We start from the raw sequence: 17,514 nt of genomic DNA on the forward strand, positions 1-17,514 counted from the left end.
CTTTGGGAAGTCAAGGCTGCACCGTGTCTGTCTCGGGCCCGGGAAGAAACAGGAAGGAAGGAGAAGGCTCAAGATAGGAGATAAGGGCACAATTCCATAAAATTGAAAGCAGCCAAATTCAGCAAAGCCCAAATGAACTCTGAAAACTTTCATAAAATGTGTACCCCCGGGAATTCTGGCAAAAGGGAGAAAAGACAGCCAGACCTGAGTACTCAACAGCAAGGGTGGGAAGGGGACGTTACCACAGGCCTACAAACACCGGAAAGGTGGGGGATGGTGCCACGCACAACTCGAGTCCTCAAGAATGCCTGTGGCACAGTGGCCGGCTCACCTGCTGTGCGTGCCGTGTGGTGCAAGGCACACACGGGGCGGGGGGGGGGGGTGGAGGCCGTGGGTGAAGGCCTGGCGCGAGTGGGGAAGGATGCCTGCTGACTGAGCCCCGAGGGCATGGAAGTCCCAGTGCATGACCACTGAAGCTGCCAGGGCACAGCTCACCTGGCAGCGGGTGACAATGAGCACCAGCCCGCCAGCGCTGGGGTGTCTGGGAGCGGAGGAGAGCGGCCCAGGCGGCTGGACGGGACGTCCATGTGCAGAGGAGAAGCCAGCACATGCTGGGTTTGGGAGCCTGTTTGGGGGAGGGCGATTTGCTCCTCAGACTCTGCAACGTCAAGTCCTGCGGGACACAGGTCTCCTGCACCTCGAGGATGGTGGGCACACACACCCGACACGTGCTCAGGCCCCAGCGCAGGTGACGTCATAGACAGGTAATGCTGGTCTGGGCACAGCCGTGCAGTGAAGCTAATTGCTTCCCGTGAAGTCCCGGAACATGCGTCCTGACTTCATTGCGTGTTATCTCGGGTGCGCTGCATGAGAACCACGGGGCACATGGGCCATGACGTGCTCGCACCGCTGGTCCCCACGAGACCCCAGAACCTCAGCGAACTCCAGCTCCATCAGACCCGAAGGGTCCTCACACTCTCCTGCGCTCCCTTCTGGGTCTTAGTCAATTTAACTGTCTCCTTTGCAATTTGTTTTGAAGGATGCGCAGCACAAAGCTGCTTCGGCTCATCGACCTGGATTTTTCATTCACGTTCTCTCTCTTGGATCTGCCACCAGTAAATGAGTATGACAAGTATATCAGAAACTTTGGGAAAAAAAATACCAAGCAGGTTAGTACTGCAGGTGTTGACTAAGGGACAAAACTTCAGGTAAAGCACGAGGCAGGTTCGTGCTGTCCCCTGCCTTGTTCTGCATGGAGGGGACTCGGGAATGTGTGGGGGACATGGGCGGAGGGTAGAAGGGACCCCCATCCCAAGCGGGTGTGGTCCTGGACAGGGCATGCCACGTGCAGCGGACGCCCCCCACACTCCGAGTGCAGTGGTGTGGAAAGCCCGCTGTCAGCTTCGGTTCCCTTGTGCTTGGGGTCCCAGTGAGGGTGTGACTGTCACCACGCAGGGTCTCCATGCCATGCACTCGGGGATCCCGAGCTCCCCGGGTGTGATCCAGCCTCGTCCCGTCATCTCTGTCCCATTGCACCTCTCCCCGCGTGCCCAGCCTTTGTCACCTACCCGGGTGTTCCTCAGTGAATGCTCCCCTAATGACTCACACTGCACTCTGGCTCGTACCCCAAAGCCCCCCCAGTGCATCCCACCTGGCGCTGGACTCCCCATAGTGCTGCTTTCTAGCCGTTAACTTCATGATCGTTCAACTTCCCAAAGTCCGAAGCCAGGGACCATCTCTTCACTGTCCCTTACCTCCCTGTCAGTACCATCAGGTGACATGCTGGAGGGTCCCCTCCGTCAGCAAGATGCTCAGTGGGGGAGGTGGCCCCTCCCGCCAACTCCCTCTGCCCCTTTGCCTCCCTCCCTCCCCGCACGTGGTCACACACTCTCTTCCCTGAAGCAGGCGCCTCGTGAAGCAAGGGGTCGCCTTGGTTTGGCAAAGTCAGTGTGTTCCTAGGAAACTGGCTGTCGGTGGACCACTTGGCCATTCCTTAGCCCAAAGCCGAGTTGTGTTCGGGGCTTTTTAAGAACACAGGAAGATGGGACCTGTTGCACGTGGCGGATGTTTGCGTGACAGCTATTTATGCCAAAAGCAGGAAGACTGCTGGGAATAACTTTCAGTCTTTAGTGTGTCTTTTCTGTAGTGAGACCTTGCCCTGAAGCTGGGGCCCCGTGCTAACTCGGGCACCTCTGTCTTCAAGGCGTACGTTCAGTGTAACGAGGACAGGGTCGACCGCGACCTGCAGACGGAGGAGACGGAGACCCGGGCAGTGTGGACACAGCACCCAGGGGAAGGCTCGGCCGTGTCTGGGGGTAAACAGCTCTGCTTCTGAGCATTGGGAGTTGAATTTCTTCCTGCTGTGTTTGGCGTTGGGTTCCTGCATTTCTGTTCTTTCTCCTTGCTCTTGCGGGTGGTGGTCGGTGCCTGACGAGGGAGCACCAGGTGCGCTGAGCAGGCGGCCGGACAGGTGGCCTCCACGTGGACAGCTGGTGCCAGAGTTGTGTTCTGCGCACACGCAGTTCCCTGTTCCGTGTGCGCTGAAGGCCACCTTCCTGACGACTGTGGACTCTGAGGGAGGGCCCTGGTGTCCCTCTTCCCCCCGGGCGGCCCCGCTCTGAGAAACCCCATGCCCACGCGCAGCCCCCACAGGCCGACTGGTGCTCTGACCACAGTGGCGGGAGATGCAGGCTCAGTTGTGAGTGCGCGAAGCAGAGCATGCTCCTCTGTTATCGTCGGTGACGGTGTCCGTGGCGTTGCAGCTGGGACCCCGGTCGTGCCTGCCCCTGTACTTTACTGGATGCCTTTAGGATCCTGTTTAGACTCTACGAAACAAGATGCAAGCAGCTGTTTATGTCAGATTGCTTGGGGCAGTGTGAGTTAGTGAGACTATAGAGTTTCAGGTGTGCTCACCCCATGTCCTTCCATCAGGATGCAGCCGTGCTTGAAAAAGTCACTGGTGGGCCCAGGGATCAACGTGGGGTTTGCTGAGTCCTCCCTCCCAGCTCCCGGGGCCCATCCCCTCTGACTCAAGTGAGGTGTGGCTGGCCGAGAGCCCACCTGGCTCGTCTTCTGCAACCTTTTTTAGGGAGCGAGAGCAGAGGCCCCTGTGCTGCGGAAGTGCTGAAGATCGACACGCCGCGCCTGTCCAGCTTCCTCCGGGCAGCCTGCCAGGTAGGCCCCGCGCCGGGACCATCAGGTTCCTCCAGCACCGCTGGCCGCGCGCCTGAGTTCGGGCCGGCACAGCAACTGCGTCATCCTGAAGGGAACGCAGACCGGAAAGCACACGAAGCTGGCAAGGCAGACAGGGTCCATCAGGGTGTTGGAACTACTAACCCGAGGGCTTTTTAAACCGATCATGGGAAGTCCTCGAACTGCACACAGAGATGAGGGAGCGGCCTGGGGCACGCCCTGTGCGTCCACAGTCGTCCACTCCCACCCAGCTCCTCCTCAGAGCCCCACTGACCCACCTCCCGCCCTCACACCCAGACCGCACCGTGAATGCTTCCTCCTGCCTCTGGGGAAAAGAACCCACGCCGGCAACATTTCTAGCGCCATCAAGTGGAGAGTCGGGGTCCCTAGCCCCACACTTGTCGCAGCCAGTGTGTAAGCTGCAAGGTCCTGCTCGCGTGCACACCAGGGGTGGCCTCTCCTCTGGGAAGCTCCTGCGGGCCACAGGGCGGACCTGGACAGACGGCGGGGGCAGGGGGACAGGACTGTCAGTGCTGCGGGGATGTTGCCCCGAGTCTGCAGTGTCCTGGTTGGCCCTGAGACAGTGGCAGCTGCGGCACACTGCCTGTCCTTGGCCCCCGTGAGGCCGAGCGTGGCCCCAGCTTGGCGCTTCTCTGCACCCTGGCCAGCTGATTGCCTCATCCTGTCAGTTCAGCAGATTCTCTGCTGTGAGAAGTGACTTGTGCCACTAACACCGGCTCTCCAGAGGCGTTTGTTTCAGGGGAGGACGCCCGCGGCTTCTCCTGCGGGGCCGGCGGACAGTGTGGTCCCATCCTGCCAGCATCCGTCCATGGTGTCCGGGAGTCAAGCGGCTGCCGTGATGCGGCTGAAATGAATGGGCCATAACTGGTGTCTCTGTTTCTCGTGAAGGGTGGTGGTGGAGGGCTGGCTAAGGGCTGCTCCCTGTCTTTGGAAGGTGGTAGCGGCTTTGCTGGAAGAGGACCGTGTGGCGGCGGCCCCCGGCCGGGACCCCGGCACGCAGGACAGCACCCTGCCCCTCAGTGCCAGCTCCTCTCCGCTGAACACCAGCCTGCCCTTCCTGCAGCGTAAGAGCCGACAAGCGTGCTTAGACCTGACACCAAATGTGGCACCACTCAGCGGTGGACAGACAGACAGAAATGCTGTGGGCCACACAGAGTATGAACTGGCCGAACAAGGAGTGTGCGCAGTGGGTCGGACAGGGCGAGTTCTCAGGAGGAAAAGAGTGGGGGCCGAGGAGGGAGCACGGTGGCAGGAGGTTACCATCCCTGACGGAGGGGCCCCGTGGTGTGAGAACTAAGGGCCCACGTCAGTGGCCTGGCTCCAGGCCAAGTTGTATCAAGTTTGAAGGATCCCTTTTTACCAAAACCATGAGGCAAGGTGGACCGTTTCCTGGCAGAGCTGTGGCTGTTTGTCCCCCCAGGTCCAGGCCTGCGGAGCCTGGAAAAGACTGTTCCCCCTCCCACTGGGCTGAGGCTCATGTGTGCATCCTCCCGTGGGCCACTGCAACACGGGTCGGCAGGTCACCGAGATGCAGAAACACCTTCCTTATCTGTCCACAGATCGGAACGTGTCCTGCTTGCACGCCTCTCGGGTTCAGAGGCAGACGGTGGTGTCTGTACACGGTCTGCCCAGAAAGGCCCTCGCCCCACCGCTGGACAGCAGATACGTGCTCTGCGTGTGGGACATCCGGCAGCCCTCGGAGCCTCAGAAGGTCCTGGTCTGTGAGTCGCAGGTATGACTTGGGAGAGCTGTGGGATTAACAGGGGACGGGCAGGCGGTGTGGGGCACAGGGACGCGGGAGGACAGGAACCGACAAGGTCCTTTCTCTGTCCTGCTGGCCTCCCTCCGCTCTGTCTGTGCAGGTGTGTCTGTCTTGACTCTGGAATTCGCTGGTTCAAAGGACCAGCTCACCAGGAAGCCGGGTCTGCACTGGGGGTTGAGTGCGCGCGTGGCCCCAGGCTGAGCGCAGGCGCTGCCCCAAGCACGGAGGTGCGCTCTGCTGAGCCATGTGGGGTCCTGGACGGGTTAGAGGCCTCTCGGCGGCCTGAGCCTTCAGTCCACAGGCGAGTGCGTGTCCTGGCCCCTGGCTCACAGGCTTCGGTCTGGGGACCACACCGGTCCCCCTACTGATATGCTCCTTGACCTCAGAGTCCTCGATTTACACCAGAACACAGAGAACAGTAACTTGGCGGATGTCAATTTGGGGGCTCGGAAATAACGTTTGGTGATGTAGGTTGTAAACAGAGAGGCAGAGGCGGCTTTGCTGACAGGGCTGCATGGGGCTGTGGAGCACACGTGTGCCCGGCTGCGTGCGACGCAGCCCGCTTTCCCTGCGAGGAGGCCGACACTCAGACCCGACCACTCAGCCTCCCCGGCAGGAGGGCACAGGGACGCACCGGAACGGAGAGCTGCCCGTGTGTCTCCCCAGGTTACCTGCTGCTGTCTGAGCCCCTCCAAGGCCTTCCTGCTGTTTGCGGGGACCGAACACGGCTCGGTTGTCGTGTGGGACCTCCGAGAGGACTCACGGATGCACCGCTACGTCAGGCTGAGCGACTGCTGCTGGACCTTCAGGACAGCGACCTTTTCCACGGGTCAGTGAGGCCTGCAGCCTCTCTGGACAAGCTGTGGCATGTGCGAGCGGTGCCGGAAATGCCTTGGCCTTTATCGTCCAGGTTACAAGCTAGAGGGTGGGGTCCGACCTCTAGTGCCGGAAGAGCGGGAATGCCTGCAGATGGTGTTGCAGGTGGCGTTGCAGGTGGTGTTGCAGGTAGCGTTGCAGGTGGTGCTGCAGGCAGCCGCTCTTCCTGTTAAACTTGTGGGTTCTGACTCCTCGGTGAAGTGACAGTTTTAAGTGAGCTCAAGGCATGTTGACACATGCGTCCTGTCTTAGTTAACTCCACCGAGGGGACGAGAAGAACCAGAACAACTGGACTGGCCGGGATCCTTGGTTAGACCCATCAACACTTCACTCCAGGTGGCCGCAGCTGCAGCCACAGCCTTCTGCTCACAGCAGCAGCCAGCCCCCCACCACTTAGCAGGAGCTCTTGTTCCGGGGCTTTCTCTCAGTGCTTCCGAGGCATCGTTTGTTAATGCCCATCCCACCCTCCTTCCCAGCTGCTCAGGGACACAAAGGGCCTGGCCACTCCCACCGACCTCCGCTGTCGTCTTTCTGTCCTCAGAGGAGCCCTCAGCCCCACCCCCACATGGTTTTGCATCTCCACTTTCCCACAGCTGCTGGTCAGTCCCCTGTCTCCGAATTTTACTTTTCCCAGATGTCAGGTACCGGGAGTCACAGGGAACGTAGACCTTGGGGTCCGGTGTCCTCCCTCAGGGGGTGCCTTTGTGCCTCACAGTCCGTCCCCCTCTGCTGAGCGGTCTTTTTGTTCCAGAAACCACCTGGGTGGTTTGTCCTCCCGCCGGCTGGTGGACGCCTGGTTAATCCCAGCTGATGGACTGTGAGCCCGTGACGACGTGCCCGCCCCATTCTGTGCTCCCGTGAGGCGTGAGCTCTGGGAGCCTGCGCCCCGGGTGGCATGTGGTCCCGCCAGCGTGGCGGCACCCCCCTGCAGCGCCCATCTGCAGTGCCCCAGTGACACGGGGCGCGTGCGGGCAGCTCGTGTGCTCGGCGTGTCTTTGGTGGCCGGCCTGCTCAGGTCCTTTACACACTTGGAGTCGGTGTCTTGCTTTCTCGTTGTTGAGTTTTGAGGGCCCTGTGTGTGTTCTGGGTGCCAGTCCTTCACCAGATGTGTGCACACAAGTCTTTTCTCCAGGCTGTGCTGTCTCCTCGCTCTCCTAAACTCTCTTCCTGACCAGCCCAGTGTGAAACTCTGCCACCACGCACACTCGGCACGTCTCCCTGTCTGGGCGTGCGAGTCTCACACGTGGAAGGGAGCAGCTGTTCTGGTTGGTTCTGTCTCCCAGCAACAGTTCTTGCCCCTTGGCGAGCAACACCACCCCGTTTGGGACTGTGAGTGCGCAGGAGTCTGCGGGTCGATGCCATTGGGGAAGATGCTCCACCCGCGTCACCAATTCACCCCGCGCTCAACGCCGCACCCCGTCGCTGGAACCCGTCCAGCGTCCAGGCTCCCGGGAATGGGGGGGCCATGTGCTGCCTGTCGGGCGCTAAACCTGTCCTTCACGCTTCGCTTCCAAGACGGGTCGTCCTTTTCTCAGCTGCTCTCCTCAGCTTAGCCCCAACTCTCACTTTGTTTCTTGCTGTTTTGGTTTTTTTTTTTTTTTATTTTGTTGTGTGCTTCTGATTCCAGGAGTTTCTGTGTGTTTGCTTTTTGAGGCGCTGAGACGCAGGGTGGAGGTGGAGTTTGGATTTTCTGTTCTGTGCCTGTTTTTAGGGGGAGTTTTCCTCAGCGGGAACGCTGTGATTGGCATCTCACAGGAGCTGTGTGTAGGCCTTGTTCGACTGTCCCTCCCAGGCTTCCTGTGGCGGGGGTCACAGGCCACCTGTGTAGTCGAGTTTTCAGGTGTCTGACAGGTGGGGGCGAGTCCGCTCTGACTCCCCGCCTGCCCTGGGGGCTGAATCGTCTCTCCGGCCCTCTGTCTTCACGGCCCCTCCTGCCTGCAGACAGGCCGGCCTGTCTCCCTCCTCTGGGCGGTTTGGGGCCTGTGGTCTCTGTCTCTCGGTGATGCTGAAAGTGATGGTCATGTGTCACCGCCGTGTGGTCCTTCCTGGGGGATCCCGGCAGCACGCGTGTGTCCCTGCATGGCGTGTGCTGTGTTTCTGTGACGTGCCCCTCACGGCGGGCTGTATGCCTCCCCAGACGGCCTCCTCTCCTCCGTGAGCCACCACAGCCCCCTGCGCGCCGTGGAGCCTGTCTCAGCGTCCGGCTGCAAGAAGCAGAGTTTTGTCCTCTCGCCCTTCTCTGCCCAAGAAGGTACGTGATCCTCCTGTGCTGCACACCCTTACCTCAGCGTGTGACACGCGTTCCTAGCTGACCAGTCACCACTTCTCTCCCTGTGTTAGAAATGTCGGGCTTGTCGTTCCATATCGCATCCTTGGACGAGAGTGGGGTTCTCCACGTGTGGGTGAGTGGGGCGCACAGGCACGGACCCCGCACGCCCGGGCTCTGGGAGCGGAGCACATGGCCGGCCCACCGAGACCGTGCTGGCTGGCAGCAGTGGGGGGACGGGGCTGACAGGGACATCGGGATAGGTGGGTGTCGAAGAGCCGCAGGGCCCTGTGGGGACCGGGAGGCAGGCGCACCACTGGCAGGCGGCAGGGACTGAGGAGGTCACAGCCCAGGGTGGCTCGGGGTGCTGGCCGCCGACCAGTCAACTGACTGAGGGACCGGGAGGGGCAGGGGAGGGGAGTCCCGGCCTGCAAGACGCTGGTTCTGAGGGGAGTGGCCATTCTTCTCGGTGGAGCAGCACCGCTTGGAGCACCTACACAGACGGCTGCCTTCGTCGACCGGCGCTTCGCTTCGCTTCGCTTGTTCCGCAGGCGTGAAAGGGTTAACGTTTGTTCAATCTTCTGTTTTTAGGTGGTGGTTGAATTACCAAAGGTGGATGTGGCAGGTTCAGTAAGTGATTTAGGTAACTATTAAGTGAAAAGACTAATTTCAGTCAATGCTACAGTGAATGAAGATACCATTAACCACTTTGAAAAATAAGTAGTTAGCTACCTGAAAAACGGATGTCAAATTCCACATTCTGTACCTTGCCAGCTGCTGAGTGGCCCCTCCGTGACGGGCGCTGGAGGGTGTCCGGGCTGCGTGCTGTCAGGGAGGCTTGCGAGTCCTGTGTGCGTGTGTGCGTCGCCTTGTCTCCTGAGGTGCACACTGGGGACGCCTGGGGCCTCCGGGCTCTGCCTTAGCTGGGGAACTCGCCTTGGGGTTGGGACCGAGTGCTCACTGGGGCGTTTTCTCTGAGCAGCCCAGCCCTGTCCCAGGTGCCAGGAAACAAGGGCGAGTGGATAGGGAGTGAGGTCTTCAGGGACACACCACCCTGAGGTCAGAAGGGGTGCTCGTCAAGGGCACGGGCCCCAGTTGGGGGCGGCTTCCCAAGGGGCAGCGATGGGAAGGGGCAGGGCCACTCCCCACCTGTGATGGCCGCAGGGATGCTCCTCGACTACAGCCACCTGTCCAACTGAGTGTTGAGTTTGTTTATGTTGTGGTTTTAAGGAAGTGCCTTGCCTGGAACTTGGGTTTCAAGATACATAAATTTCTAGTTCCCCCTTTCAGAAATTACCAAACGGGAGGATGGTATTGGGAATAGACAGAGGAAGCCAAGTCTGAATGGCCAGGGGCCAGAGGGAAGCGGTGGGAAGGCGTGGAATCTGCTGAGGTCAGGAGAAGGGCAGAGATGGGGTGGGGTTGGGGGGAGGGCCTGGTCTTCCACCAGAGCCCAGCAGGTGCCTGCTCACAGGTGTGCTTCTGCGAGGAGCCCAAGGTGTGTTAAAATTCTGTTTGTTTTTGCCTGGTGTGCTGCACTAACTTTGTTTTACTGAGTCTGAAACTTAAGGGCTTCTTGACCCCCACCAGCCCCTCCCCAGAGGCCGCAGGGTCTTCCTCTGCAGATCAGGGCGGTGCGGTGGGGCTCTCCCCTTCCCCACGTGGGGGCAAGACAGGGTTAGGGTTAGGCGGCTGTGGTGGACCTGGGCATGGCTTGTGTTAACATGCTCTTTCCTTCTTCTTTCCTTCGTTTTCAGGGTTACTGCCTGGAGGGAGGATAAAGTTGGTGCACAGCACTGCGTCTCACCTGAGTGACAGGTAGGACCACCCCTCCCGGAGCAGGACCAGCCCTCTCTCCCTGCCCTGGGTCCCCCAGACTGAGGTGGCGGCCGACACTGGCGATTAATGAGTCTGTGGGCAGCCAGCCACTTGTCCTTGATTAAAGCGTCCATCTCACGAAGTGGCACAGTTCGCCTGTTTGTCCTCCAGTGTCAACTGTGCAGGACGGTGGAACCAGAAACAGGGACGTGCAAGTTTCTTCGAGAAGTTCAGATTTCTGCGTGTAGTCTTGTAACATGACGGGACGTGAACGTTCTTATGAAACAGGCAGGTTCTGCTTGCAGTGTCCGCGCCCCATGTTAGTTTGTTTCTTGAAGAAGTCCGCTCTGTCCTGTGCTTCGGGCAGGGGCTCCTAGCGATTTGCCCGGGAGAAACAGCGATCAGCCGCGCCCTCGCCCTCGCCACCAGACAGGGCTGCCCCGGAGCTGCAGGTGGGACAGGCACCACCTGCAGCCGAAGGCAGTGCAGCTAACACCGGAGTCCGTTACGTTTACGGGAGTTGGCTGACATGTGAAGAGCCCACCAGAAGGGACCCTGGTACACACGGGAGCCCTGGGCCCCTGTAAGGGTGCAGACTGGTGGGCGTCCTGTGTGTGTGAAGGGTCTTCATGGTGGTCCCTTGGGACCTGTGCCTAGAAAGGGGAAGAGGTGCAGACGCTCTGTGAGGAGCTGCTGACACACACGGGCCGCAGACCAGCCTGCCCCAGCGCTCTGCCGCACGGCTACGGCTCTCCAGAGTGTCCTCGCCAGGCTGGCCTGGGCCGGCCTCTGCCGGCAGTGCACTGTGCACGCACGAGGCTCTCGCGTGAACCGCTCTGTTGGGACCTGCGTGGGGTGCAGGGTCTCAGATGCCCATCCGTGGGGGACGAGTGAATGACGACTTCTCAGGGAGGTGACCAAGAGTGAGCTCTGGTCAGAGGGGGCAGTGCCGGACAGTCTGCTGTCGAGAGAGAAGGGGGCGTCTGTGGCCAGACCCGAACAGTGTTTGCTGTGCGGAGGGTCTCCACAGCGCTCGTGCCGGCGACACGACACCGTTCACGCCTGAGCCTGGAAAGCAGGTGCGGAGGGAGGGCCAGGAGGTGGTTGTAGGGCCCAGTGTGGTCCCAGCCAGGGCAGCAGGCGTGAGGGAGCAAGCCTTCCAGCCCGAGGGAGAGCTGGACGAGTGAGCCGAAGGTTGCTGAGAGGGGCGACCTGCTCCCGCCCAGGCATCTGGCTCCATTGCCGCATCCCGCACACAGATGAGGAATGGGGGGAGGAGGGTGGGGCAGGACCTGGGCCTCCTGGGGGGGTTCAGTTGCGCCCCTGGGGGGCAGGAGGCTGTCCTTAGCCACAAGTGGCATTTGCAGTCCTGAGCAGGGGCGGACAGGGCAGAGTTCTGGTTCTGACTCAGGGGCACGGCCTCCCCTGTTACAAACATGTGCGCTGGCTGTGGAGAAAGACAGCAAACTCAGCAGGGACCTCAGACGAGAGGACTCCGGGAAGGTCCAGATCAAGGAGGGAATTGAAGCCGACGGGCAGCTTCTGTGTGTATGGAGGTCCCCCTCGGAGCCGGTGCTCGGGCCCCACCGGGCTGGGCCGTGGTGCATGCAGGACAGCCCACGGGGCTCACCCGAGCAGGGAGCTGGGCCTGAGGCCCTGCACAGGACTCCGAGGTGCGATGTGCCTGCAGTGGGAGAGGAACCCGCTCTTGCCCACCGGGACTGCAGGCCGAGAAGCCAGCACCACAGTCCCAGACCCATGCCGGCCCCTCGCTGGGCTCCCGAGGCTCCACAGGAAGCAAGCAACAGGGAAATCGCAGGCACTCCCCACGAGGAGGAGCCGCGTGCCGGGACCAAGAGACAGCCATGCCGCCTGAAAGGCAGGGCGGGAGAGGACGGCTGCCTGGGAACAGGTCACGTAGGGCTGGGAGCAGCTGAGGGGCAGCTCAGATGCAGCAGAAGAAATTCCCTAAAGTGCAGGGATGGAAGCGGGGTCAGCGTTCAGAGCCTGGGCCGGTGAATCAGCCCTTCATTCCCCCCGAGGTGTGGCCTCAGCCAGTGCTCTGTGCTGCCTCTTCCCTCGTGGTTCAGAGCCCCGCCTGTGGGTCTCTGCTGTGTTTTCCAGCCTTTCCTGCAGAGGCGATGGATGCTGGGGGGCCCCCCAGACGCTGAGCATCAAATTCCTGCCTACAGACCCTGGTCGCTTTGTCGTCGGCACAAACCTGGTGAGGAGTGTTCTGGCCTCCCTCCTGGAGCACGCTCTTCTTTCCCGGGGCTGCCTGACAGACACCATCATGAGAGCTGAGTTTGCTGCGTGCTTGTGTGACGCTGATCTCGCTGGCCCGGGAGGGCCAAGCCCTGTGCCCCGGTGACTGTTGTCCTTCCTGCCAGGGTGTCATAGGCCACGGTGCCAGGCAGGGTCTGAGGATGCCCCCCAAGTGCTTCCAGCCCCGGGAGCGAGGCCCAAGGCCGGTCAGCGTGAGCGCGATCGACTTCTCACCATTTGGAGAGCCGCTGTTCTTGGTAAGCAGTCGGGGCCGTGAAGCAGTCGGTGGGTCCTGTGTGGGTGACACTTGCAGGGACAGGTGGGGACTTCTGAGCAGGTCACTTACTGGTGCCCCGGGCCCCATGGGCAGGCGCGGGCCATGTTTGTGCGTCTCACTGCTGGGTCTTCTGCAGGTCCCGCCCACAGGGGCTGTGATGTGGCTATTGGGGATCTGCTTAAAGCTTTGTATCCCAACATTATTTAAGTCCTGGAAAGAAGTTCCAGGAACAGCGGAGAGAGTCCCTGCATGCCGCACGCTTGCTGCCACGTCTGCATGTGCTCCCTCTGTGTGGACGCTCGTCCTGTGGCTGGCTGGGCAGTTGCAGGCGTGATGCCCGTCCTGCGTGGCCGAGTGCGGGTTTCTCCTGCAGCCGCAGCCGCACCGTTGTCACCAGGAAGTTAGTGCAGGGGCAGCCCGCCACCTGACCTGTAGCTGTGATGGAAGTGTCCCAGTCGTCCCAGTAATGTCCTCTATAAGCAAAATGACCTCCCAGGGCGCGCCTCTCATCAGTTGTCGCATCTCTTCAATCTCAGATAGATCCTCAGTCTCTCGTGACCTTGACAGCTTGGAAGGGCATAGACCGCTCCTCAGTCTGAGTTTGGGGGAAGCTTCCTCGTGGTCAGATTGAGGTTTGCGTCCTTGCCCATCTGTGGGCTCCCTGCGTGAGGAGAAACTACCTCTGAGGGGCCATCGTCCTCCCTTTCTGATGAATGGGCACCCTGTGGGGGGACAAGGGTCCTGCCGCCCCTCACATGCTCACCTGCATCCAGGTGTGGTCCTTGCCAGCATCTGTTGTCAGGGTCATTGCAGGTGGTGGCTTTCCCTTCGCCGTGAATTCCACATTTGCTGGTTGGCTGCCTTCTGTATGTAGGTATGCGTGTCAGGTGTGTATGTTAGGCATGTAGGAGGCATGTATGTCAGTGCAGACACATGGCTCCTTACTCTCCTCGGTGGCTCATAGTCTTGTGCTGCCTCTGTGCTCTGCTCAGCCTGGCCCTGGGGGTGTCCTTGCAGCTGGTTCTCCTGTCCGTCTGACGTCATTCTGCAACACTTGTTTTGGTGCAATAAACCCCGGAGCCGCCTTTTCTCCAGGGAGCCCTGGCTCCTGTGCAGAAGACGTAGTGGGAAGCCCAGACGGGGCAGGCAGAGTGCTCGGTGCTCAGGACACACCCGCCCCCAGGCCGCGCCTGCCCCCAACCCCCGACGGACCCACGCAGGCCCTGAGGGAGCCCAGCTCCTGTCGCCTGGGTGTGCCGGTCCCTGGTGCGGTCCTTGGGCCCAGAGCCCTCCTGGCCGCCGGCTCGCGCCTCGGTTGCATTCGTGTGTGACAGGCTGGATACGTGGAGTGAAAAGCACTTAAAAGCTTTTTTTAGCTAAAAATTTGGTCTGTCAGTAAATCCATCCTAACGCCCTGCGCTTGAGTTGGCGAGACTCCACTTTGCTAAAAACGAGCACCTCTTCCTACGTCCACACGATTCACTGCCTGGCAGCCGTTTGGGGAAGGGGGCAGGTACAAAACGTACCTGGCCCTCCGAGGCGGGTGCTCATCTTGGTGGTTTGCCAGGACAGAATTAATGGTAGAGTTTTGTGTGTTGAAAACAAGAACTACATCAATTTATTTTTTGCTGTACGAACTGAAAAAAGCTAATGCTCTGAAAACTGTCCCTGGCTGCTGGGATTGGGTGAAAAAGGAAAAAAACCTCAGACACAGTGTCCCACCCCACCCCCGCCCTGCAGGCCGGCTGCAGCGACGGAAGCATCCGGCTTCACCAGCTGGCTTCCGAGCAGCCGCTCCTGCAGTGGGACCACAGCACTGAGGGCCACGCCGTCTGGGGCCTGCAGTGGTCCCCCACCAGGCCCGCGGCGTTTTTCGTCTGGGATGAGGCTTCCTGCCTTTACATCTGGGACCTCCTAGAGAGCGACCTGGGCCCGGTGGCCAAGCACCTCATCTCCCCAGACAGGTGAGCCCTGCGAGACCTGGGACCCCGCCCCATCCTTCTGCCGTTGCCACCGAGTTCCCAGTTTGTGGCCGTGAGGCTTTGCCTGCATTTACTCTGTAACTGAACAGCAGTGTGGAAGGGCCCAGCGGGTGGTGAAAATTCTCACAACTTGTAATTTTCTAAGATCTGCCTGTCTGTGGTCTCACGAGGGCTCAACTCTCACCTGTCTCCCCGCAGTGGGGCTATGGGTTCCCGAGCCAGGGCCCAGGTGGTAGGACTAGAACGCCTCGGGCCCAACAGGGAGCGGGGACGGTGGCAGGGAGCTGGGACTCTGCAGGGTGCTCGCTGGGCAGGTCTGGCCCGAGGGCTCTGGACCGGCCTTGGACGCAGGTGTGCGCATGGGCCTGTCTGGGACGCTCGTCCTTGGTCCTACCAGGATGGTCACAAGCAGTCAGTCCAGTAGGCCTCTAATTCAGAAATACGTTTTTAAGCCGTTTGTATAGACTTCTCTGTTTATTTCTGTCCTCACCTTTCGTTGACTCAGTGAGGTGTTTAGAGTTTCGCTGCCTGCTCACGCTCCCCTGGAAGACTCCTGGTCCCACGGTCTGTGCTTCTCGCTTCCAGGCTGGTGACCTTGACCGTCATGGGTGAGCCCGAGAAAACCAGCGGCAACTTCCTGGCCCTGGTGCTGGCCAGAGCCTCAGGCCGCGTGGACGTGCAGTATGTGAAGAGCGAGTGGGCGGCCCCGGCGGCAGACGAGCAAAGGAGGCTGCAGCAGCTTCTACAGGAAGCGCTTTAGGGGGGCGGACAGCGGGGCATCATCCCCGATGGGGCGTCACGCATGGGCTTGTATATTGTATACATACAAAACATGTTCTGTACAGATTCCTTTTACGGAATGTCAACATTCCCAGGAAATAAATCACTATTTTTGAGTGGAAACATTTTTAGTGTATTCTGAACTCAAAGGAAATACAGTCTCATCCAGGATGCTCTTTTTCTGAGAATATTTCTACTTGTTTTTAGAACAGCCTTAAAATAGCCTCCCGTGCATTAGTAGACCGTAAACAGTCCACCGTGAAAATGTGTTTTCATGAACAGTTCTCTCAGTCATGAGTGAAGTGGCGTGTTGACGGGCCCCTTTAGGACAGAGGGTCTCCCGCCCGTTGGCCGCTGCTCCAGGGGCCCCTGCCACAGAGGCTGGTCCCCAGGACATGCTCCGGTGGTGTTAGTCAGACGGTGGCAGGGACGGGCTCACATCCAGCACCTGCCAGGCCTGTGAACAGGTGCGGTGGGCGTGCAAACTGCCGACACCGGTGCCCTGTGGACCATCCCGCTGAGAACCCAGCCAGGCAGGCAGGCGCTGGTGCCAGTCATGGCGTTTTCTCCCAGGAGGATCTGGCAAGGGCTGAGCAGGCAGGTCTGCACAGGAACCGGACTGGACACTGTCCTTTGTGGCAACAGCACCCGGGCCCCGGACCAAGAGGGTGGCCCCTGAGGCTTCACTGATCCTAGGCCACAGGTGGCAAACACGAAGCCTGCAGGCTGAATCCGGCCCTCCCCCTTGTTTCATCCAGCCCGGCCCCTTGTTTCTACCGGGCGGCAGCGCCGGGCTCCTTGCCCCCAGTTAAGGAGTCGTTACATTTGTACAGTCCTAAAACCACACTCGGCCCTTTGAAGGCAACCTCGAGGCTGATGCGGCCCCCGTGAAGATGAGTCTGACGCCCCTGCTCTAGACTCTGACAGAGTCCCCAACGGGCGGCTCAGCCGCTGGAGACCTTGCAGTTTCTTTGTCAACGACATTTCTTGAGGAACCCTCCATGTCAAATTGCTTCCCCCACAGAAGGTGTTGTGGGGTGGTGACGCCACACCCTCCCCGCCCTGCCTGGGACTGGGGAGCAGGATGGGGCTGGGGGCGGAGCGGCAGAGCTGGTGCCCGAAGTGGACTCAGGTTGCGGATTGCTGAACCAAGCCGGGTTTTGGGGCTCTGCTCGTGGTCACTCGTGAAGTCGCCACAGTCAGGGCCCGATCTTCATCCGTTGTGACCTAACTCTCCACCACCTAAAATGTGTTTTCCTGTGGTTTTCTTATTGGGAAACTCACTTGTTGGGCATTTTATGAGTCACCTTCATGGCTTTTTTGTGCCCCACTCAGGCATCTGAAAAGTGAGATTCCGGATGGGTGTCCCCAAAGCCCGAAGGACCTGCTGGCAGGCACTGGCAGTCACAGCCCTGGGGCCCCTGACTCAGTGGCCAGAGGGCAGGACGGCCGGCATCGGTCACCCTCACTCTCGCCAGGAGGCCCTTGTTGGGCCTGGTGGGCTGAGTGTACGTCACACTTACTAGGACTAGACGGGGTGTCATCTTTTGCTTCCAGAAACATCCATGAGACACGTCAGCCCTGGAACTGTCGTGAGGAACGGGCCGTTTTACCGAAACCTTTGTCCCCTACCAGGTGAGGCCCCGCCTTGCTGAGAGGGGTGGGCACACCTGAGCTGCGGTCCTCACGGTCCTCCTGGTCCTCCGGAGGGAGAGGGAGGTGCGGGGACAGGTGTGGCCCAGGTCAGGCATCCCACCCCAAAACGAAGCCCTTGGACCCAGTGCCTGCTGCTCAGTGGAGCCGAATTCTCTCTCTGCTTCCATTCATCCAGCTGCCCCTGGGGCGACGCCTGGGGGGCAGTTCCCTGCTGAGGCGACCTGGCTGGGCGCACTCAGCGGGTTGCCCGCCTGCCCTCTCTGAGCCTTGGTTTCTCCGTCTGTTGAATGGGCTGACGCCAATACCTTCTGGGGCTGCAGGGTGGTGGGAGGAGAGGCGGCCTCGGCGCACTTCCCAGTGTGTGGCCACCCTCGTGAGTGTGACCTGCCATCATGGGCACTTGTCACCGTGGAACGTGGGGCTGGGCAACGATGTACGTGGCTCCTGTCTGCCCGCAGTGCGTCAGATGGCCCAGCCCCTGTTCACCTCCCCGCTCACCAGATAGGACACACAGGGGCGGCAGCTGCCCAGTGTTTTAAATGATTCTCATCGCTACTTTGTAGACTCCGGGTCTTATGTACATTTACATCTAATTGTAAAAGCACACTTTAATTATTTA

The 17,514-nt window shown here is 60.2% G+C and overlaps 1 protein-coding gene across 5 annotated transcripts in view; it reads left to right on the forward strand.

Annotated features, from left to right (window-relative positions):
• DYNC2I1 (dynein 2 intermediate chain 1) overlaps window positions 1-15,398 on the forward strand; it is a 38,741-nt gene extending 23,343 nt beyond the window's left edge. For 2 of the 5 annotated variants that reach the window (XM_024564479.4, XM_045198741.3), the window contains 14 exons: window positions 1,040-1,169; window positions 2,204-2,315; window positions 3,089-3,174; window positions 4,148-4,277; window positions 4,773-4,945; window positions 5,642-5,804; window positions 7,989-8,102; window positions 8,192-8,253; window positions 8,709-8,760; window positions 9,875-9,935; window positions 12,060-12,159; window positions 12,326-12,457; window positions 14,218-14,441; window positions 15,045-15,398. In XM_024564479.4, the coding sequence (XP_024420247.2) occupies window positions 1,040-1,169; window positions 2,204-2,315; window positions 3,089-3,174; window positions 4,148-4,277; window positions 4,773-4,945; window positions 5,642-5,804; window positions 7,989-8,102; window positions 8,192-8,253; window positions 8,709-8,760; window positions 9,875-9,935; window positions 12,060-12,159; window positions 12,326-12,457; window positions 14,218-14,441; window positions 15,045-15,219 (1,714 nt within the window). In that variant the 3' untranslated portion in view covers window positions 15,220-15,398. Of the gene's footprint in view, window positions 1-1,039; window positions 1,170-2,203; window positions 2,316-3,088; window positions 3,175-4,147; window positions 4,278-4,772; window positions 4,946-5,641; window positions 5,805-7,988; window positions 8,103-8,191; window positions 8,254-8,708; window positions 8,761-9,874; window positions 9,936-12,059; window positions 12,160-12,325; window positions 12,458-14,217; window positions 14,442-14,964 lie in introns of all 5 variants that reach the window. The other 3 variants (XM_045198739.3, XM_045198740.3, XM_045198738.3) reach the window with 3 other exon arrangements.
• Window positions 15,399-17,514: the final 2,116 nt, after the last annotated feature.

This window comes from Desmodus rotundus, chromosome 6 (assembly GCF_022682495.2).
Source record: "Desmodus rotundus isolate HL8 chromosome 6, HLdesRot8A.1, whole genome shotgun sequence".
NCBI classification, from domain to species: Eukaryota; Metazoa; Chordata; class Mammalia; order Chiroptera; family Phyllostomidae; genus Desmodus; species Desmodus rotundus.